The following is a 24278-nucleotide window of genomic DNA, read 5'->3' on the forward strand; positions in this document are numbered from 1 at the left end:
GAAGAGTTTAGGGAAGACAGCATTTGCCTTTGCCCCATCTAAACTCTCTTCTAGATCGAGCGTCTGGTATGCCACGGGAGAAGTTCTCGGCTTGGGAGTTCCTGCCTCTGCCCAGGGCGACTTCTCAAGTCTTGTAGACTCTCCCCGCCGCCTTGCCATGAGACGCTCGAAGATTTGTTGGTCACCATCGGACCTGGACCACCTTCTTAAAGGGATATTTAGGGCTTTCGAAGTCTTTAACTTTTTAGACTGGTGCTTAGGAGCCCTGAGCAGGAAAATCTCTTCTGTAGATAAGGATATTTCTTTGCTCATTATGTCCTGCATGGACAAGGCCGTCCGTGATGGGTCCAATGAGCTAGCTGCCTCATTCACGTCCGGAGTCCTGAAGAAGCGAGAGTCTCTCTGTTCGTTCCTGTCTGCTGGAGTTACGCCATGCCAGAGATCTGAACTTCTCTTTGCTCCCCTTTCCAAGTGCCTGTTTCCTGAAGTCTTGGTAAAGGAAATTGCCACTTCGTTAGTTCAGAAGGACACCCACGATCTAGTTGCGTCCTCAGCTCGCAAAGCTCCCCCTTTGCCTACATTGTCTGCTAGACCGAGGATAGACACTCCAGCGTCTCGCTTTATTCCGCCCTTTCGTGGCAGAGCCTCCAGCAGAGGAGGTGCTCGTGCCGAAGGGAAACGAGGGAAGAGGAAAGGACCCAAGTCCTCCAAGGGCAGAGTCTGACTGCCCGCAACTTCAGACAGCAGTGGGAGCCAGACTCAAGAACTTCTGGCAAGCCTGGGAGAAGAGAGGCGCAGATTCACAATCTGTGAAGTTACTCAGAGAGGGGTACAAAATCCCTTTTGTACGCAAACCCCCTCTAGCAACGTCCCCCATCGATCTCTCTCCCAGGTACAGAGAGGAAGAAAAGAGACAAGCTCTGAAACTGGAAGTGTCTCTTTTGCTAGAGAAGGGAGCGGTGGTCAAAGTCTCGGACCTTCGATCACCGGGATTTTACAACCGTCTCTTCCTAGTTTCAAAGAAGACAGGAGGTTGGAGACCGGTGCTAGACGTCAGTGCTCTGAATGTCTTTGTCACAAAGACGAAGTTCTCCATGGAGACCACAAAGTCAGTCTTAGCAGCGGTCAGAAGGGAAGACTGGATGGTCTCGCTAGACCTAAGGGACGCCTACTTCCACATCCCCATTCACTCAGACTCCCAACCTTTTCTGAGATTCGTCTTCGAAGATGTGGTCTACCAGTTTCGGGCCCTGTGCTTTGGCCTAAGCACAGCTCCTCTCGTGTTTACGAGGCTGATGAGGAATGTGGCCAAATTCCTCCACTTATCGGACATCCGAGCCTCCCTTTATTTGGACGACTGGCTTCTCAGAGCCTCTTCCAGTCGTCGCTGTCTGAAGGATCTCAAGTGGACTCTAGATCTGACCAAGGAATTGGGACTCCTAGTCAATTTGGAAAAGTCGCAGCTGGTCCCATCCCAAACTATTCTGTATTTAGGGATGAAGATTCACAGTCTAGCTTTTCGGGCTTTTCCGTCGGCCCCCAGAATAGATCAAGCCCTGCCATCCATCCAGAAGATGCTGAAGAAGGAACGCTGCTCAGTCAGGCTGTGGATGAGTCTGGTAGGGACGCTGTCATCCCTGGAACAATTTGTATCACTAGGAAGACTACACCTCCGTCCTCTTCAATACCATCTGGCTTTTCACTGGAAAAAGGACAAGACGCTAGAGGCGGTCTCGATCCCGATTTCCGGAAAGATAAAGTCTTGTCTAACTTGGTGGAAGGACAATATCAACCTAAGAGAGGGTCTTCCCCTGGCTGTTCAGACTCCCAACCACGTTCTCTTCTCGGACGCATCGGACTTGGGCTGGGGCGCGACACTGGACGGTCGGGAATGCTCAGGTCTGTGGAACTCGAGTCAGAGGAGCATGCATATCAACTGCAAGGAGCTGTTGGCAGTTCATCTGGCCTTGAAAAGCTTCGAGTATCTCCTTCGAGGCAAAGTGGTGGAAGTAAACTCGGACAACACCACGGCCTTGGCGTACATCTCCAAACAAGGAGGTACCCACTCACTGACGTTGTACGAGATCGCAAGGGACCTGCTCATCTGGTCAAAAGGTCAAGACATCTCCCTAGTAACGAGGTTCATCCAAGGCGACTTGAACGTCATAGCAGATTGTCTCAGTCGGAAAGGGCAAGTAATTCCAACCGAATGGACCCTCCACAAGGATGTGTGCAAGAGACTTTGGGCCACTTGGGGTCAACCAACCATAGATCTCTTTGCAACCTCGCTGACCAAGAGGCTTCCAATCTATTGCTCCCCAGTCCCGGACCCAGCAGCAATACATATAGATGCCTTCCTCCTAGATTGGTCACATCTGGATCTCTACGCATTCCCACCGTTCAAGATTGTCAACAAGGTACTGCAGAAGTTCGCCTCTCACGAAGGGACAAGGTTGACGTTAGTTGCTCCCCTCTGGCCCGCGAGAGAATGGTTCACCGAGGTACTTCGATGGTTAGTAGACGTTCCCAGAAGTCTTCCTCTAAGGGTAGACCTTCTACGTCAGCCACACGTAAAGAAGGTACACCAAAGCCTCCACGCTCTTCGTCTGACTGCCTTCAGACTATCGAAAGACTCTCGAGAGCTAGAGGCTTTTCGAAGGAGGCAGCCAGTGCGATTGCTAGAGCAAGGAGAGCGTCTACCATTAGAGTCTACCAATCGAAGTGGGAAGTCTTCCGAGACTGGTGCAAGTCAGTTTCTGTATCCTCGACCAGTACCTCTGTAGCTCAAATAGCTGATTTTCTCTTATACCTGAGAAAAGGACGATCCCTTTCAGCTCCCACTATCAAGGGCTACAGAAGCATGTTGGCATCGGTCTTCCGGCATAGAGGCTTAGATCTTTCCAACAATAAAGATCTGCAAGACCTCCTTAAGTCTTTTGAGACCACCAAGGAGCGTCGTTTGGCTACCCCTGGATGGAATTTAGATGTGGTACTAAGATTCCTCATGTCAGACAGGTTTGAGCCGTTACAATCAGCCTCCCTGAAAGATCTCACTCTTAAGACTCTTTTCCTGGTATGCTTAGCCTCGGCTAAAAGAGTCAGTGAGATTCATGCCTTCAGCAAGAACATCGGATTTTCGTCGGAAAAAGCTACTTGTTCGTTGCAACTTGGTTTTCTAGCCAAAAATGAGCTGCCTTCTCGGCCTTGGCCTAAATCTTTCGATATTCCCAGCTTATCGGAGATCGTAGGCAATGAACTAGAAAGAGTCTTATGTCCTGTTAGAGCTCTTAAGTTCTATTTAAAGCGTACTAAACCTTTACGAGGCCAATCTGAAGCTTTATGGTGTTCAGTTAAGAAACCATCCTTGCCTATGTCAAAGAATGCTTTGTCATACTTTATCAGATTGTTAATACGAGAAGCTCATTCACATCTGAGTGAGGAAGACCGAGCTTTGCTTAAGGTGAAGACGCACGAAGTTAGAGCTGTAGCAACTTCCGTGGCCTTTAAGCAAAATAGATCTCTGCAAAGTATAATGGACGCAACCTATTGGAGAAGCAAGTCAGTATTCGCGTCATTTTACTTGAAAGATGTCCAGTCTCTTTACGAGAACTGCTACACACTGGGACCATTCGTAGCAGCGAGTGCAGTAGTGGGTGAGGGCTCAACCACTACAATTTCCTAATTCCATATCCTTTTAATCTGTCTCTTGAAATGTTTTTAATGTTGTTTTTTATGGGTTGTCCGGAAGGCTAAGAAGCCTTTCGCATCCTGGTTGATTTGGCGGGTGGTCAAAGTAATTTCTTGAGAGCGCCCAGATTAGGGGTTTGATGAGGTCCTGTTGTATGGGTTGCAGCCCTTGATACTTCAGCTCCTAGGGGTCTGTCAGCATCCTAAGAGGATCGCGAGGCTCCGTAAGGAAGACGTACTTATAAGGCAGAGTAATCGTCTAAGTCGACTTCCTTACCAGGTACCTATTTATTTTGTTTTTGTTATTTTGATAACTTCTAAAATGAAATAAAAACTCTTAGCTCATAAGATGTAAACATATTTAACTGGTCTCTACCCACCACCCTGGGTGTGAATCAGCTATATATATTCACCGGCTAAGTTAAATATTTAAAAATGATATTTTAATTATAAAATAAATTTTTGAATATACTTACCCGGTGAATATATAAATTAAACGACCCTCCCTTCCTCCCCAATAGAGACGCAGTGGGATGAGAAGAAATTGAGTCTTTGTTTACATTGAGTATGGTATCTGGCCGACAGTTGGCGCTGATGGGCACACCCGCAACCTGTATAGCGATCGCTGGCGAGTTTTTTTACAGTTTTTTGTCTGTCGAGCAACAGAGTTGCAGCTATATATATTCACTGGGTAAGTATATTCAAAAATTTATTTTATAATTAAAATATCATAATTTCTTACTTTTTTCCCATTTCAATCACAAGCTGCAGCTATCAAAATTATGCGCACATACGAGTAACAGAGTATTGTTGATGTAATTTCTTAACTTATTGAAAACATCTTTCTTATAATCTATCAGTGTTTTTATAAAGTCTCTCTCTCTCTCTCTCTCTCTCTCTCTCTCTCTCTCTCTCTCTCTCTCTCTCTCTCTCTCTCTCTCTCTCTCTCTCTCTCTCTCTCTTGATAGTAGGCTGGGCTTAAAACATGCTATTCAATTTTGTCAGGTGATCTCTGGTTTTACCTGACAGCAAAACATATATATACAGTATATATTGGATGAAGTTTTAAAAAGACCGGGGTTTTTTGTTGTTGACCGAGCTTCATTTAGGGAGTTGTTTTACTTTTCTGTTACCAATTTAAGATATCAAGAGCCTTGGGTGACTTGATTGCTGAGGTTAGATCCTTAAAACTCCAGTTGGCGACACAAAGATCATTGAGTCATCGCCATCTTGCCCTGTTGTCACTGGGGTCGCAGTGACTGTAACAACTAATTCTCCCGCCACTAAACTGGCTTGGCCAAATATAAATGGTCTTGCATTTCCAGTGACTGGAGAGGGTTAAGCAGTTGGCAAACTCAAGCCCCCTTCAGGGTTAACGACTGTACCCCCACCTGTAGCAGGTATCTGGGAGTCTATCTTGTTTGGACCTCTGGTTCCACTGAGACCCCTATTGGTGGAGTAGGGAGTCAGTTCCTGGCTGACCAGAGATGATCCCAGTAGCTGCTGCTGAGGTGGATGCTGTCAAGACAAGGGCCATCCCCAAGCAGAGACCCAAGGCCAAGGTCAAGACGAGACGAGACCAACTTGTACAGCCAGCAGCACAGGAGTTTTCCATTAAAGAAGATCCTGATAGTGATTCCTCTGGCGATCACTCCAGCTCCTGCTCAAGTTTCATCGCAGCTGACAGTGCCTCCACAGAGAACACCAGAACCTTGCAATGAGACCGCCATATGTCTGACCTGATCAATGCCTTTGATTCGTGGAAGAGCCCCTAGCTTTTGGTCTTCCAGCTAGAAACTGGCTACAGCTTCTCCCATTTTCTAAGGGATTTTGAGGTATATTGAGCTGGCAGATATACTGAGGAAAGCTCTGGTCAGTGGACTGCTGTACTTGGAAGGTTCTTGGCAGGGTAGATCAAACTGGCTTTTTCAGCCTTTGGGGGTTCTGAGCCCTCCTATAAGAAGATGAAGGTCTCCTCCTTGATTGGCATTTAGGAGCCGTAGAGAAACTGTACACTGGTAGGAGAGCTGATTTCAGCAGCGCCAACTGCAAAATCAGAAATCCAACGCCATTAAGGAAAAGTCCCAGGAGTTGTATGAACTGGATATTAATGAACCCAGCATCTCTCCTTGGTCTTTGCCTATTCTTCCAGTACACAAGAAAGATAGTACAGTAGTGTAAAGTACAGTTGTGTGTGAACTACTGTAAAATTAATAAGTTGACAGTCTCTGATACGTTTCCAATGCCAAACATAGCAGATTCAGCATTTGGACTCCAAGAAGTCATGTATTTCACAACCCCTTGACCTCTCTAGCAGTTGAACTCCTGAACATAGAGAGAGGTGCGAAGTATGCATGCAATGTAGGCTGCTATAAATACTACCAGTTACCCTTAGCGGAGGACAGTAAAGAGTACATGGCTTTCTCTACGGCATTTGGAAACTAGAAATTCAGACGTTTATTGTTTGGACTGAAGAATGCACCTGCAGTGTTCCAGAGAGTAATGCAGACTATCCTGCAAGTGCTCCCAAAGGCCAAGATGATTGTCTATATATAGATGACATCCTGGTCCTTGGGGATTCTTTTAATGAACACCTGAAACTGATAGTGCATATTTTGGCTACTCTCCAGGAGAGAAGCACAGGCTCAAGATGAAACTGTGGAAGTATTCTTGCTTGCAGGCCAAGATTTAATATCTTAGCCATCTGGTTGGACATTCTGGTATGTATAAGCTATTGGAATATATTCAGAAAGTGTATAACTTTCCTAAATCTACCACTGTGCTAGAGCTACAAGGATTTCTGACTCTGGTAAACTTCCAAAGGAAGCTCATTCCTAAGTGCTCACAGATAGCCAAACTTTTATCCACAAAGACTAGAGGATGAAAATCTCAAGGGGCCAGAAAACTGAAATGGACTGTCTACTATACCTGGCCGTAGCAAATGAAGTGAGCGATTGTGGAAATGGTTTTAATTCTTTAACGATAGATGTTTAAAAGAGAGAGCTTTGCCATGGAGGCAAGGTGAAATATAGGTAGGTATGTATTGAAATAGTAAATTTTACCAATAAAACTCAACTTTTTAATGTAGAAGGCAAGTTTGTGGTCACTTTATAGAAACTAAGTTTGATCTACTTTCTGTTTAGTGCTGTTATAACTTTGATCTTTCTTGGACAGGAAGTTGAAATCATATATACAAATGTGTTTTGTAATCATCTCTTATGTAAATTTTTATAATTTAATTTTCATTGGTATTTTCAGTGTGATGGTAATGGAAGGAGAGGTGTTTGGCAGTGGAATAAACCGTCACCGTCTGTTAGAAGCAACGACCATCATTTTACCTCTCAATAACTTACTTAATAGATTGTCGCACATTTCTCCGGAAAAATACTATCCTCTTATAACTCAAGGGTAAGTGATTAAAGTTTTATTTGATATCAAATTATTTTTCATATCGGGTAATTGCTTTTGAATATAATTTTCCATGCGTATATTTCCCTATATTAGATGACCCTTAAAACCTAAACTTTACCCCTGAAACAACTTATATGAAAATCACACCTTGAATTCGAAGTGATGTTTATCAGTAGGTTATTGTAGGCCTCAGTATGATAGCTGATAATAAACGTAACCAAACCATATTTACCTTACATATTATTGGCATATGTACATGATAAATAGCCTTTCATGAAATATTCCATATCAACAAAACCGGGGGTAAAAAGTAAATATCAAGAAAGGTTGAAAATGATATATGACGAAGTGAAAGTAAGAAAAACTGGTAATTTAGAGGAGGAGTGGAAGTTAGTAAAAGAAAATTTTGTTGGGATTGCAAGTGATGTGCGTGGCAAGAAGTTTGTTGGAGGCAGCATGAGGAAGGGCAGTGAATGGTGGAGTGAAGGTAAAAGTGGAAGAGAAAAAGAGGGCTTTTGAAGAATGGCTGCAGAGTAATAGTATAGAGAAGTATGAAAAATATAAAGAAAAAATGTGGAAGTAAAGCGCAAGGTACATGAGGCAAAGAGGGCAGCTGACCTGAGGTGGGGTCAGGGATTAGGTCATTCATATGAAGAGAATAAGAAGAAGTTTTGGAAAGAAGTGAAGAGAGTAAGGAAGGCTGGCTCAAGAATTGAAGAGACAGTGAAAGATGGAAATGGAAGGTTGTTAAAAGGAGAGGAGGCAAGGAAAAGATGGGCGGAATATTTTGAAAGTTTACTGAATGTTGAGGATAATAGGGAGGCAGATATAATTGCTGTTGCAGGTGTTGAGGTGCCAGTGATGGGAGATGAGAATGAGAGAGAGATTACAATAGATGAAGTGAGGAGAGCACTAGATGAAACAAGAGTAGGAAAAGCATCTGGTATGGATGGTGTGAGAGCCGAGATGTTGAAGGAGGGGGGTGTGACTGTACTTGAATGGTTGGTGAGATTGTTTAATATGTGTTTTGTGTTGTCAATGGTACCAGTAGATTGGGTTAGTGCATGTATTGTACCACTATATAAGGGTAAGGGAGATGTGCATGAGTGTTGTAATTCAAGAGGTATTAGTTTGTTAAGCGTAGTTGGAAAAGTGTATGGTAGAGTAATGATTAATAGGATCAAGGATAAAACAGAGAATGCAATCTTAGAAATACAGGGTGGTTTTAGAAGAGGTAAGGGTTGTATGAATCAGATTTTTACAGTTAGGCAGACATGTGAGAAATATTTAGCAAAAGGTAAGGAGGTGTATGTTGCGTTTATGGATCTGGAGAAGGCGTATGATAGAGTTGATAGGGAAGCAATGTGGAATGTGATGAGGTTATATGGAGTTGGTGGAAGGTTGTTGCAAGCAGTGAAAAGTTTCTACAAAGGTAGTAAAGCATGTGTTAGGATAGGAAATGAAGTGAGTGATTGGTTTCCGGTGAGAGTGGGGCTGAGACAGGGATGTGTGATGTCGCCGTGGTTGTTTAACTTGTATGTTGATGGAGTGGTGAGAGAGGTGAATGCTCGAGTGCTTGGACGAGGATTAAAACTGGTAGACGAGAATGACCATGAATGGGAGGTAAATCAGTTTTTGTTTGCGGATGATACTGTACTGGTTGCAGACACAGAAGAGTAGCTTGGACGATTAGTGACAGAATTTGGAAGTGTGTGAGAGAAGGAAGTTGAGAGTTAATGTGGGTAAGAGTAAGGTTATGAGATGTACGAGAAGGGAAGGTGGTGCAAGGTTGAATGTCATGTTGAATGGAGAGTTACTTGAGGAGGTGGATCAGTTTAAGTACTTGGGGTCTGTTGTTGCAGCAAATGGTGGAGTGGAAGCAGATGTACGTCAGAGAGTCAATGAAGGTTGCAAAGTGTTGGGGGCAGTTAAGGGAGTAGTAAAAAATAGAGGGTTGGGCATGAATGTAAAGAGAGTTCTATATGAGAAAGTGATTATACCAACTGTGATGTATGGATCGGAGTTGTGGGGAATGAAAGTGATGGAGAGACAGAAATTGAATGTGTTTGAGATGAAGTGTCTAAGGAGTATGGCTGGTGTATCTCGAGTAGATAGGGTTAGGAACGAAGTGGTGAGGGTGAGAACGGGTGTAAGAAATGAGTTAGCAGCTAGAGTGGATATGAATGTGTTGAGGTGGTTTGGCCATGTTGAGAGAATGGAAAATGGCTGTCTGCTAAAGAAGGTGATGAATGCAAGAGTTGATGGGAGAAGTACAAGAGGAAGGCCAAGGTTTGGGTGGATGGATGGAGTGAAGGAAGCTCTAGGTGATAGGAGGATAGATGTGAGAGAGGCAAGAGAGCGTGCTAGAAATAGGAATGAATGGCGAGCGATTGTGTTGCAGTTCCGGTAGGCCCTGCTGCTGCCTCCGATGCCTTAGGTGACCGCGGAGGTAGCAGCAGTAGGGGATTCAGCATTATGAAGCTTCATCTGTGGTGGATAATGTGGGAGGGTGGGCTGTGACACCCTAGCAGTACCAGCTGAACTCGGTTGAGTCCCTTGTTAGGCTGGGAGGAACGTAGAGAGTAGAGGTCCCCTTTTTGTTTTTGTTTCTTTGTTGATGTTGGCTACCCCCCAAAATTGGGGGAAGTGCCATGGTATATGTATGTATGTACAATGAAATTATCTTTTATCTAAGAGAGTTCAACTAACAAAATGTAAACCTCAGGTTATGGTTGCATTCACAGCAATCTTTATCTTTCTCTTTCTCTAACCATTTTAATGATTTGAATGGTAGGGTCAATGACAGTAATAATAATATTTATTTTTCATTAAAAATTCATCATGATTCAAATTATCCTCACTCTTTCCTCAATCTCACAACCATCTTCTCTGTGACATCGAAAGTTCTAGAGGCAGCACAATTGTTCGATTTCTTGGCGCTTGTATAACTTTAAATATAAAACTAGGCTCGTTCTATCTTCTTTTGCTAATTGTTCCATAATTGACATGGGTACAAGGTGTTGAAAAATTAAACTGATTTACACCTGAAGTTAGGAAAAATAATTTGGAAATGGAATGTACAATTATTGTTTGTAGGAGTTTAAAAGAATCATAAGACCGCAAAGTTATCATAATGTTATTAGCGGTACAGTATATTGTTATTGTTGACTTAACGCCAACAAAATGTTTTTTTTGTTATGCGATGTGTGTAGGAATTTCTAGGAATACGGTGAGTAAAATACTTGTTATAACATCATCTTTACTAAAAGCTCATAGTATCATTATTTATCACTTGGATGTGTAAATGCATTTGTTTGTTCGTTGTGATTGGCAATGAAACGTAAACAAAACAATAATATAAAATCGTTCTTATTTCGTTTACTGTATTTTGAATTTCTAAGGATAAAGTAAGTATAACAACATTAGTACAGTAATAACATCATCATTACATAAGCAATACTGGTAAGATATCTGTTGCTGCAAAAGGTCACCAATACAGAGATGCGTAAATGCGTTCGATTGTTCATTTTAATCAGCGATGAACATAGAAAAAACAATGGTTTCTCTTTTAAACTGTGTGTTTAGGAAAAGCATGATATAAAATTGCCTTTATTTGATTTATTTTGGATATCATATGATACAGCAAAAGCTAGCCTATGCACTGATGGTTTTGCAATTTACCAGTCATCTTATACAACAGATATGACCTAAATTCATAAAAATTTGCTCTAATTTTCGACCTCGACTTATCTAAAGGTCATCTGATACACAAAAATATATGTTCCTGTATGTTGTTAGGTTTGTGTTGAGAGAATTGCAATGTCTTTTAATTTTTAAGCCATTAAAATTCTGCTTATTGAAATTACCCAAAGAGTCTTAGATATAAAGTTTTTGTGACACTTACTTCATCATTATTACTGTAAAGAGAATGGAAAAAAAGGAAAGAAAAGTTTCACTTGAAGTTGGGCGTAAGACAAACATATGAGAAGTTAAGATAATAAACTCACACATTTATTTTAATTGTTGTATTATATAACATGAGTGATTATTATTATTATTATTATTATTATTGCTGTTATTATTATTAGCCAACCTACAACCTAAACTGGAAGATCAAAATTCTACAAGCCTAAGGGTTTCAACAGAAAAAACAGCCTAGTGTTGAAAGGCAGTAGAGAATTGATAAATAAACTATATTGTAAATGATTGGAGATTATAAAGTACTGAAGATCAATAACAGCATTGAATAGGTAAGATGCATTAAATGTCTTTTGTCAACCTGTTTGACTGAAAAGCATTTACAACAATATGGTCCCAGGTGGAATAAGACTTCTAGAATACTGTGTATTATTGAGCCGTATGATGGATAAGGCAAAATTGTTAGAAGTAGCTGCACACCTAGTACAATGAACTGGATAGGACAATCTTGGGGGATCTGAATACAAAGGATGGTAAAAATTATGACAAATATTATGCAACGTGCACAAAGAACTAAGTTAAGAAAGGTTAACAACCATGTCAGTTTTAAAATCTAGATGAGGGATGAGGGATATGATAGACCAAGTTTTTATCAAACAAAGTAAGATGGGTGTCATCAACTTAGGACCAGACTGGAGAATAATATAAGAAAATGTGGTAGAATGAAAGAATTGAAAAATTTCTTTCGGATAGATTTATCACCAAAAGTCTTAACCGGCATTTGTTCCAACACAGAGTACTTACCTAGAACTACTTTCTTAGGAGTTACTGTTATACTGGTAACTCTTCTTCCCAACCGACCAGAATTTTGTGTAGTTTACCTTATTCCCATTTTCTATGGGTGACCTCAGGCGGAGTGATACGCGCCCTGAGCCGACTCGGGGTCAGAGAGCGTGCTAGATTAGGTCGTGCTCCTCAGTAAGTTTCTGGTCGCGACGTGATTCACATCCCGCCGCGCTCTGTGTTACCCAGTGCGACCCTTTGTGTCCCCGACTCTTTGTGTTTACCACGTGGTTCCTGTGCCCGTATCCTTACCCCTTTCCCTTGTGTCCTTGTGTCTCTTGGTGTTAGTGTTTTTATTATGGAGCATCCACGCCGTTGCCCTGGGCCTGTGGCCGGTAAGTCTTGTGGGGCTTTCCTCTCGAAGCCCGAGGTTGATCCACACTCGCGTTGTTCGTCATATAGGGGCAAAGTATGCTCCCCTACCGCCACGTGTTCGGAATGCGAGTTTTGGGGCGAGATTCAGTGGGTCCGTTATGGGACTAAGAAGAAGAAGTCGGCCAAGAAATCGCCCAAGAAAGCTACCGCGTCCTCTGCTTAGGTGTCCCCGGATGCCTCGTCGGAACGTGGTTCCCTTTCATCTTCCCCTACCCAGGGTAGGAGTCGAGGTAAGTCCGTTGCGGGGACGCGTCCCATTGTCCTTCCCCAAGAGTCTGATTTACCTGTGGGGGAAGTTTCTGAGGTGTTACAGGCATGTGTGGGGCCTGAGGGAAGTGCGGTAGATTGTGTAGGAGACGAGGTCCTGGTGCCCGCAGGGCCCGTCTTTACCGAAGACCAGATGTGGGGAAAGTCAGGTACTTCCTCTTCTCCCCCATCTTGGGCGTGTGTTTCAGGTACTTCAGCCGCCGGGGGCGATGCCGAGAAAGGCCATTCGTCCAATTCGGACCCCGTCGTTTGGGATATTCCTAGAACACCCTGCAGGTCACCCTTCAGACTAGAAGAGGAGTTTGACCATTGGATCGGCCGCAAGAACGTTCCTTGGACCCCCCCAGCGCCCGCGGCGACTCTTCCGCCCGTCTTCATGCAGCCTGCGGAAACAGAGGTTCGGCATGGAGTAACCCCCGCGGAGTTGGACGCCTCAGGTGATTCGGCTGATTCCCTTTCCTCCTCCTCGTCTTCCTCGTCCGTGGATTCATCTTCAGAGGACGATTCCAGGTCTGCGAGGAGGAAGCGCGAGAGGTCCAGGAAGAAGAAGAAGTCCCGCTCCCGTTCAAAGAAGAAGGAGTCCAGACCTTCTAAGAAGAAAGCGAAGAGGAGTAAGTCCAAAGATTGGGTGAGGATCACGGTGCCCCGGAGCGAGCTGTTTAAGGTCACCACAGCCGCGGCCGCTTCCGGGTGGCTCCCTAGAGCCTCGTCCTCATCGTCTCTCCCCTCCTGCGCCTCCTACGGACAAGAACCTCACCGAAGTTGTCGAAGGCCTCCGCGCCCCCTACTCTGCGGAGGGAGGCGCTCCGTCAAGTGGAAGGCGTTACGCCAGCCGCGGGCTCCTTGGCTGACTTCATTAAGCTCCATGGGCGCCCTTCGGCCAGGGATATTCCCACAGATACGAGGATGCCCGCAGGGCAAGGTACTCTGCGGGTCCGCCCGTGACACGGGCAGTCCCATCCAACGTTGCTCTCCCTACCGTCACCGATGATACTCGTGAGGAAGGACGGGTGACGGAGGCCCTGGTGGAAGGAGGGGAGTGCTCGTCCGATGACATCTCCTCCTACCGCAAAGTGTTGGCCCTCATACGACGGCACCATAGGCTGGATGAACCGATGCCCACCACTGAACAAGCCTGGCTCTCCGGACTTAGCAGGCTGGTGGAGAATCCGGTTCAACAAAGGCCCTCCTTAGCTCTACCCTTAGCTCCTGACTTAAGGCTGGGTATGGAGCATATTGATAAGTTCCTGGACGGCCTAGCAGACGCCCCTAGGAGTCAAAGTGCCTCGAAGCTGCTGCCGGGACTGAAGGCGCAGAAGAGGTTTTACATACCGGAAGGTCGTCGGGGAGGACCCCGCGCGACGGAGACAGCCATTACCTCATTGAACCAGGGTGCCGCTGAAGACAGAGCATCCACGGCCCCTGTGTGTTTTTCCCCGTCGGAGACCTCCATGATGGAGGACATGGCCCAGGACCTAGTCTACGTGTCCTCCTGGTTGGACTAGTGGGTCTGCACGTTAGTTGGTTTTCAGGCCTCTCATGATTTGTCCCTGCCTGAAAATCAAACCCTACTGAGAGAACTTATTAGCTCAGGGGACAAGGCCCTAAAATTTTTGTCATATCAGTCTCTCTCCCAGGCTACCAATTGGGTCCTGAGGAAGAGAGACACTATTCTGAGAAATCTTGTGAGAAAACTCCCGGACCGGGAAGCAAGGAAATTGAGAAACTCCTCAATCTGGGATGAGGCTATCTTCCCCCTTAAGTTGGTAGATGAGACGATGGAACGGGTGAGGAAGATGAAGGACATGGGAGACCATAGACCTCCCCCTATGAGGCGCCCACCTCCCAGGAGGCCCTCCGTAGACGGCCCTCACACTTCCCGTTCCTCTCCAGCTCAACATAGAGGAGAACCACCTGCGGCTCCCTGGCAGCAGTCAACTCAGCACCCCCGTAGAGGTGCCACGGCACCCCAGTCTAACTTTAGACCGTCCTACGGGAACGCAAGAAGAGGTCGGTCCGGCCGCTCCTCCAGAAGGAGATAGGAGGCGAGGCCCCCTACCCCTACTGGAGCCTCAGGTGGGGGGATGCCTCAGACACTCTTGGCAAGCATGGCGGGATTACGGTGCGGATCCCTGGACGGTGACAATCCTGAGGAAAGGTTACAGACTACCCTTCTTAGCGGAACCTCCCCCCGCTTATTCCAGCCCTTCAAGCGGAGTGGCTGATTCCCAAGGACCCCTTGAAACGGGCTGCTCTACAGGAGCAAGTGTCTTCCATGATCTACAAGGGAGCGTTGGAACTAGTCGAGGAGCCCAGCCCGGGGTTCTACGGCAGGCTCTTCCTAGTGGAAAAGGCGACAGGGGGATGGAGACCAGTAATAGACCTGTCGGCCCTCAACAAGTTTGTGGCAATAAACCGAGTTCAAGATGGACACTGCCAAGACAGTGTTGGCCGCCTTGAGGGAAGGGGACTTCATGATATCCCTGGACCTCAAGGATGCCTACTTCCAAATCCCCGTCCATCCCTCTAGCAGGAAGTTCCTCAGGATAAAGTGGGATTCCCGAGTGCTACAATTCAAGACCCTTTGCTTCGGGCTGTCGACGGCTCCTCAAGTGTTTACAAGAGTCTTCATGACAGTCTCTGTATGGGCTCACGAGCAGGGCATCCGTCTGATCCGGTACCTGGACGATTGGTTGCTTCTTTCAGCCTCAAAGGAAGAATTGAAGGAACAAGGAGGGAAGTTACTTCGTCTCTGCAAGCAGTTGGGTATCACGGTCAATGTAGCGAAGTCCCAGCTGACCCCTTCCACCAGGATGACCTACTTGGGGATGGTCTTGGACACCCAGCTAGTGAGAGGTTTCCCTTCGTTGGAGAGGTTGGAGAACCTAGAGCGTGTTCTGCAACCCTTTCTGTTGGACCTTCCCAGGAGGGCCAAGGATTGGCAGAGGTTGTTGGGCCACCTAGTGTCCTTGGAAAAGTTAGTGCCACAAGGGAGACTCAAACTTCGAGCAGTGCAGTGGAACCTGAAAGAACATTGGTCCCAGGGCAGAAACCCCCACAAACTGGTTCCGGTCTCCCCAGAAGCGAAGGTAGCCTTGCAGTGGTGGCACGACAGGAGGAACACCGAGCTGTGGATGCCCTTCGTACCCCACCCTCCGGAAGTCCTATTGTTTACGGATGCGTCGAAGGAAGGTTGAGGCGCTCACCTACTCGACCAATCGACAAAGGGAAAATGGTCAAGCGAAGAAGCAAAGCACCACATAAATGTGCTAGAGATGATGGCTGTGCTGAGAGCGAGTCGAGAATTCGTTTATCTCCTCCGGGGGAACACGGTAGCGTTGATGTGCGACAACGCCACAGTAGTAGCCTACGTAAAGAAGAAAGGGGGTCTAATGTCGAAAGAGCTATGTTCGTTATCGACGGAACTTCTGGAATGGGCAGCAGAAGAAGGGATCGAGTTCACAGCAAGGTTCATCCCGGGAAAGAGGAACGTCCTGGCGGACGGCCTCAGCAGAGTAGGCCAAGTAATAAAGTAATAGGGTCAGAGTGGACTCTACATCCAAACACAGCTCAGTCAGTCATACTGAAGTGGGGTTCCCCAGTAGTAGACTTATTCGCCACACGTCTGAATGCCCAACTCCCCGTGTTCTGTTCTCCAGTTCCAGATCCGTCAGTGGCGTTCGAGGACGCCTTCCAGCACCCTTGTTACGGCCTCGATGTGTACGCTTTTCCCCCCTTCGGAATGATACGTCAATTCCTCAACAGAGTACGGACAACAGCCAACCTTCAGATGACTTTGGTCGCGCCTTGGTGGCCGGAGAGGGAGTGGTTCGCAGACTTAAAAGAACTGGCCCTTTTTCCTCCTTGGCCTCTCCCGGACAGGCCGGACCTTCTTCGTCAACCCCACTTCCAAAGGTTTCACAAAAACCCTTGGTCCCTCCGCCTTCATGTGTGGAGGTTATCGAGCGGCTTCTGAAGAAGGATGGATTCTCGTCGAGGACCACGACGAGGATGTCAGGTTACTTAAGGCGGTCCTCTATCGCTGTCTACCAAGCAAAATGGGCAGTCTTCTCGAAATGGTGCGCTTCCCGTAATATCAAGCCCTTGGGGGCCTCGATCCACGACGTGGCGGACTTCCTGGTGTATCTCAGGGACGATTTGGGCTCGTCCATTCCGGCAATAAAGGGAGTGAGGGCTGCGTTAGGTCAAGTCTTCCTCCTGAAGGGCATTGACTTGGGATCCTCTCGGCACATCTCGATGCTCATCAGGAGTTTTGAGCAGTCGGGCCCCCCACAGGAGGTGAGGGTACCGCAGTGGGACCTAGCCATAGTACTCAAAGTCCTGTCAGAACCTCCCTTTGACCCCTCAAGGACATCCTGGATAAGGATCTCACCCTCAAAACGGTCTTCCTCTTAGCCCTGGCTTCAGCGAAGAGGGTTAGTGAGTTGCACGGATTATCGTACGAAGTTTCACACTCAAAAGGGTGGCGGGAGGCCTCCTTTCGGTTTGTCCCTAACTTTGTGGCCAAAACGCAGAACCCAGCCTGTTGGGATCCTCGGTTTGAGGGCTTTTCGGTCCCAGCGATCCCTAGGTCAGACAACCCTAAAGACTTACTCTTATGCCCGGTCAGAGCAGTAAGAAAATACCTTGAAAGGACCTCCAGGCTTCGACCGGAGATCAAGAGCTTATTCATCTCAACTGGTCAGGTGAAGAAACCAGTCTCTAAGAACTCAATCTCCTTTTGGTTGCGACAAGTAATCAAGAGAGCTTACGAGGTTTCGGGAATCCCTCTTCCAGGTAGGCCAAGGCCTCATGATATTAGGGGTCTAGGCACCTCCCTGGCATTTGAGAAGAACATGGCCGTGGGCCAGATTCTGAAAGCGGGTACCTGGTCCAGACAGTCCACTTTCACGGAACATTACCTGAAGGACTGCTCTAGGAAATCCTGGGACGGGTTCAACCTTGGCCCAGTCATATCAGCCCTGCAAAAGATTTAAAGGTCATGGCCCCAGGGAAACCGGGGGTGGTAAGCCATGAGACACAAGTTCATCCCTTACCTTTCCCCCCTATCATCCTTTCCCTTACCCTTAATCCCCAACGTGGGTGTGAATAGAGAGGCCCTGGCGGCCAGGATATACGTCTTCGACAAGAAATACGTCTCAGAAGTAATGGTTCAGAGGTAAGCCACTTAGACACTAAGTTAGTTTTTTGGGTAGTTTCCCCTATTTTCATTCAGCCTTAGTAGGGGTCATCGGAACCTAGTTCCCCTTCGAGGTGCCCCCTTTTTTCGCCCGATCGTGCTCCTAAACCGTCAGACCCTAGTCCCTGCAGGACACTCCCTCCTCCTAAAGTTTAAGTTTAAGTCTCCTAAGAAAGTAGTTCTAGGTAAGTACTCTGTGTTGGAACAAATCACAAATTTTAAGTAATTTGTATTTTTCCTAACATACCTAGAACTACTTTCGGGTTATGGCCTGCCCATCCTTCCCCGAGGGTCCTGCAGGGTTGAGGAGAACCCTTTTTGGCTACGAAACTTACTGAGGAGCACGACCTAATCTAGCACGCTCTCTGACCCCGGGTCCCCTCAGGGCGCGTATCACTCGACCTGAGGTCACCCATAGAAAATGGGAATAGGGTAAACTACACAAAATTCTGGTTGGTTGGGAAGAAGAGTTACCAGTATACCAGTAACTCCTAAGAAAGTAGTTCTAGGTAAGTATGTTAGGAAAAATACAAATTACTTAAAATTTGTGATTTCAGATATGCTTATTTTTTTGTACAGTTGAAGGAGAAAACGACTGAATGCGAGTCTCAAAGTTAAATTTGCCATCTATCAAGAAATGCCCCTAGAACTTTGAGGTATATACAGTTACACAGACATAACTAATGAAAAGATGTAGATGTTTTAGGAACCACTTTCCTTGATTTACTTACAGTTATACCTTGAGTTTTGCTGGCGTTCAACCTCAATCCCCATTATTTCTATGAAACTCCCTTCCTTTGTCCCCAGAGCTGACTCAATATCCACATTACCCAAAAAAAATAAAAATTTTCTCTTTTCTTCCCTTCAAAAGGCTGCACCTCTTGCCCACCAAGGTGACATCTGGTGGTTACAGTCAACCAAACAAAGTCGCTACTGTTGCTTTATAACCAACAAATGTTTTTTCATACCCCAGTAGGGTAACCATAGATTTCCTATTTTAAAGATTTCCACCATGTCACACTTTACTCACATCGATTCAGATTTAGAACATTTAGAAAAATCATGTCTAAAACGTTTCTTTGACATTATCGTAGGCTAAACGCAATTGTAATTTTAAGACAAAAAATTTACTAACATTTTTTTAAATGGCATCTTTGGAAAAGGAAGTTACGACTACATCAAAGAATGGTTTTCTTTGGCCGGTAAGGGCTATTAAAGTAATATTTGGCCAAAACTAGTAAGAGTGATGTTCTTAATTTGTTTCTTCAAATTGTCCTTTGTTCAAATGCTCATCTTTTCTGGAATAAAGATTGGTTGCAGAGGCTTCTATGGAGTTGCTTCTTAATCAAAGGAAAGATTTGTAAGTTAGAGTGTGTGATATTAGAGGTGAAGCTACATCACTGAATTTTGTAGGGCTCTGTCTCTGGAAGAGTTTTAGTTGTAGATCAGGGCTTGACAAATTGCTATTCACTAAGAATTATCTTGCAGAGTCCTGGTTCTCTTATCAAGATTACTGTTCTTTAGGTACATTGTAGTGGAGGAATTTAATTAGTTTTAGAGGTATTTAGAATAACTGTGGTTGTAACGTATGCATTTCTATATAAGGCTAGTCTGGTGTATAAATGAGTATTTTTGTTATTTTTTTTACATACATACATATACCAAAGGCACTTCCCCCAATTTTGGGGGGTAGCCGACAACAACAAGAAACAAAACAAAAAAGGGGACCTCTACTCTCTACGTTCCTCCAGCCTAACCAGGGACTCAGCCGAGTTCAGCTGGTACTGCTAGGGTGCCACAGCCCAACTTCCCACATTTCCACCACAGATGAAGCTTCATACTGCTGAGTCCCCTACTGCTGCTACCTCCGCGGTCATCTAAGGCACTGGAGGAAGCAGCAGGGCCTACCGGAACTGCGTCACAATCGCTCGCCATTCATTCCTGTTTCTAGCACGCTCTCTTGCCTCTCTCACATCTATCCTCCTATCACCCAGAGCTTTCTTCACACCATCCATCCACCCAAACCTTGGCCTTCCTCTTGTACTTCTCCCATCAACTCTTGCATTCATCACCTTCTTTAGCAGACAGCCATTTTCCATTCTCTCAACATGGCCAAACCACCTCAACACATTCATATCCACTCTAGCCGCTAACTGATTACTTACACCCGTTCTCACCCTCACCACTTCGTTCCTAACCCTATCTACTCGAGATACACCAGCCATACTCCTCAGACACTTCATCTCAAACACATTCAATTTCTGTCTCTCCATCACTTTCATTCCCCACAACTCCGATCCATACATCACAGTTGGTACAATCACTTTCTCATATAGAACTCTCTTTACATTCATGCCCAACCCTCTATTTTTTACTACTCCCTTAACTGCCCCCAACACTTTGCAACCTTCATTGACTCTCTGACGTACATCTGCTTCCACTCCACCATTTGCTGCAACAACAGACCCCAAGTACTTAAACTGATCCACCTCCTCAAGTAACTCTCCATTCAACATGACATTCAACCTTGCACCACCTTCCCTTCTCGTACATCTCATAACCTTACTCTTACCCACATTAACTCTCAACTTCCTTCTCTCACACACCCTTCCAAATTCTGTCACTAGTCGATCAAGCTTCTCTTCTGTGTCTGCTACCAGTACAGTATCATCCGCAAACAACAACTGATTTACCTCCCATTCATGATCATTCTCGCCTACCAGTTTTAATCCTCGTCCAAGCACTCGAGCATTCACCTCTCTCACCACTCCATCAACATACAAGTTAAACAACCACGGCGACATCACACATCCCTGTCTCAGCCCCACTCACCGGAAACCAATCGCTCACTTCATTTCCTATTCTAACACATGCTTTACTACCTTTGTAGAAACTTTTCACTGCTTGCAACAACCTTCCACCAACTCCATATAACCTCATCACATTCCACATTGCTTCCCTATCAACTCTATCATATGCTTTCTCCAGATCCATAAACGCAACATACACCTCCTTACCTTTTGCTAAATATTTCTCGCATATCTGCCTAACTGTAAAAATCTGATTCATACAACCCCTACCTCTTCTAAAACCACCCTGTACTTCCAAGATTGCATTCTCTGTTTTATCCTTAATCCTATTAATCAGTACTCTACCATACACTTTTCCAACTACACTCAACAAACTAATACCTCTTGAATTACAACACTCATGCACATCTCCCTTACCCTTATATAGTGGTACAATACATGCACAGACCCAATCTACTGGTACCATTGACAACACAAAACACACATTAAACAATCTCATCAACCATACAAGTACAGTCACACCCCCTTCCTTCAACATCTCAGCTTTCACACCATCCATACCAGATGCTTTTCCTACTCTCGTTTCATCTAGTGCTCTCCTCACTTCCTCTATTGTAATCTCTCTCTCATTCTCATCTCCCATCACTGGCACCTCAACACCTGGAACAGCAATTATATCTGCCTCCCTATCATCCTCAACATTCAGCAAACTTTCAAAATATTCCGCCCACCTTTTCCTTGCCTCCTCTCCTTTTAACAACCTTCCATTTCCATCTTTCACTGTCTCTTCAATTCTTGCGCCGGCCTTCCTTACTCTCTTCACTTCTTTCCAAAACTTCTTCTTATTCTCTTCATATGACTGACCCAGTCCCTGACCCCACCTCAGGTCAGCTGCCCTCTTTGCCTCACGTACCTTGCGCTTTACTTCCACCTTTTGCTCTCTATATTTTTCATACTTCTCTATACTATTACTCTGCAGCCATTCTTCAAAAGCCCTCTTTTTCTCTTCCACTTTTACCTTCACTCCTTCATTCCACCATTCACTGCCCTTCCTCATGCTGCCTCCAACAACCTTCTTTCCACATACATCACTTGCAATCCCAACAAAATTTTCTTTTGCTAACTTCCACTCCTCTAAATTACCAGTTTCTCTTACTCTCACCTTGTCATATGCCATTTTCAACCTTTCCTGATATTTACTTTTTACCCCCGGTTTTATTAGCTCTTCAACCCTCACTAGCTCCCTTTTACATCCACCTACTCTATTCCCCCACTCTTTTGCTACAACTAATTTTCCTTCCACCAAAAAATGATCAGACATACCGTTAGCCATACCCCTAAACACGTGCACGTCTTTCAATCTTCCAAACATTCTTTTAGTTATCAACACATAATCCATTAATGCCCTTTCTACTACTCTTCCATTTGCCACTCTTACCCATGTATACTTATTTTTATCTTTCTTTTTAAAAAAGCTAGCACTTATTACCATCTCTTGTTCAACACACATATCTACCAGTCTCTCACCACTCTCATTTTCACCTGGTACGCCATACTTCCCAATGACACCTTCTACCTCTCCAGCGCCCACTCTAGCATTTAAGTCACCCATAACAACTACATAATTCCTTCTACCCAGTCCTTCTACACACCTAGTTAATTCATTCCAGAACTCATTCCGCTCTTCTTCACTTTTCTCACTACCTGGCCCATACGCACTGACAAACGCCCAACATTCCCTACCCAACCTAACCCTTACCCACATTAACCTAGATGATATCTCCTTCCATTCCACTACTTTACCTGTCATCCATTCACTCAGCAATAAAGCCAAACCCTCTCTCGCTCTTCCCCTTTCAATCCCAGACACTCTACCAGACATTTCACCAAACATCACTTCACCCTTTCCTTTCATCTTTGTCTCACACAAGGCCAATACATCCATCCTTCTACTTCTAACATACTTTTTTTAAGGACTTTAAATTTCCTATCTCTTTCCTTCATGACCCACGTCCTTCAGTGTGTGTGTGTGAGACAGCAATATGAATATCAGGGAGGCTCATAGAAATAAATGAAATTTTTATAGTAAAATTTGTTATTTCTATACTCACCTGATTTTCATATACATGTCCACTTTTCTCCCTGACTTTTGAGGTCAAGAGGATAAGATACGAGTTTTTACATCGAGACTGAATTAGGTCAACTTTAACCGCCAGATGTCACCTTTGTGGTACCATTTAAAGGAAAGAAAATGGAAACTTTGGTGTAACATTAATATTAAGTCAGCTTTGGGGACAAAGCAATATGAACATCAGGCGATTATAGAAATAACAAATTTTATTACAGTATTCAAATTCAATTATTTTTACACCATGCACTCATTTTAACTAGCTTTCTATCAAGGGATTCAACAACTACAAGTCTACAATCAAGAGATAGAATTAATAGAATTGATACAAAGAGAGTTGCATTATCTGCATATGCATAAAACATGATCTCAAAGTTAAACCACATACAGGATTTGTATTACAGTATTATTATAAAATGTAATGGGACAAGAACACTACCTTTAGGAACACCATATGTTATATTCCTTTAGTCATGGAATATGATGCACAACAAATCACCATTTTAACTTCAATATGTATTTAGGAAAACTTTCTTCTGCATAGAAAAGATCAATGTTTTACATCACGTCATTTAATTTTTACATCAGAAATACACATTCGTCAGTACAGTATTGCCGTATACTGAGTAAAAGAGATAAGTACTTGCCTGGTATTACTGGCAAAGAAAAAGTTTATTACTCATTTACTGTCTTTGAATAAGATTTCAAGCTCAAGAAAGTTTATGACAAACTTTTTTAAAGGATCTTTAATCAGTACTAAACTTTGAACTTTTATTTATGGATACATTTGTTCTGTTATAAAAACTTCAGTAGATTTGTTTAATTTACAGTGATTTGTTAGATAAGAAAAATCCTTAAAAATTTCAATATTTGAAATGAGAAAATTTCAGAAATGTAATGTTAAAGTTTGAGGATCCACAGAGTGTTACATGAGTCTTTTCTGTTTTGAAGACTTCATGTTTTAGAAATACAGTACAGTGCTATATTTTCTTAGTAAAATCTACAGACCCTTTGTAATACCCATCAAATACTCTTATTAATTACTCTAATAGCATAAGAAAGGTGTTATAACTGTACTCCATGTCAGGGAATTCAATACTAAGATATGTGTTTCATCAAGTGGTTATGCAAATATTATACATTTTTGAAAAGGTGAGCTATGAAGTACTAAATTATCTATTCGAGATTTTTTTTTTTGTATTAAAGAAAGAGAGTGGTAGAATTATCAATAGCTTCGACATTTTTATACAGAGAATGTGGCACAGATGATATGGAAATGAGTCAACTCCCTTTGGTAATTAGAGAGCGTGACGTTGAGTACCAATTTCATCGTCTTCTTATCATTGGAAGACTTCTACAAGTAAGTAGAGTATAATAGATTATAGTTTATAGTTCTGAATAAACTGAAGTATAAATTTAATTTATGTATTCCTTTTAAGTATGAAAAATAATTTTTATATTTATTATTTAGTTACTTACCTGGTAGTCATCTTGCTTTAATCATCAAAGACACCGGCCTCCCAACCTTTAGAAATCATTCTCTCTCTCTCTCTCTCTCTCTCTCTCTCTCTCTCTCTCTCTCTCTCTCTCTCTCTCTCTCTCTCTCTCTCTCTCTCTCTCTCTCTCTCCCCCCCCCCCT

The 24278-nt window shown here is 44.2% G+C and overlaps 1 protein-coding gene across 1 annotated transcript in view; it reads left to right on the plus strand.

The window, feature by feature from the left end:
* The window catches only part of LOC137658720 (TBC domain-containing protein kinase-like protein), a 129881-nt gene that overhangs the window by 54764 nt on the left and 50839 nt on the right, over nucleotides 1-24278 (plus strand). Inside the window, exons 10-11 of the mRNA XM_068393717.1 lie at nucleotides 6946-7095; nucleotides 23891-23999. Of these exons, the coding sequence (XP_068249818.1) occupies nucleotides 6946-7095; nucleotides 23891-23999 (259 nt within the window). The remainder of the gene's footprint in view (nucleotides 1-6945; nucleotides 7096-23890; nucleotides 24000-24278) is intronic.

This window comes from Palaemon carinicauda, chromosome 19 (genome assembly GCF_036898095.1).
Source record: "Palaemon carinicauda isolate YSFRI2023 chromosome 19, ASM3689809v2, whole genome shotgun sequence".
Taxonomy (NCBI): Eukaryota; Metazoa; Arthropoda; class Malacostraca; order Decapoda; family Palaemonidae; genus Palaemon; species Palaemon carinicauda.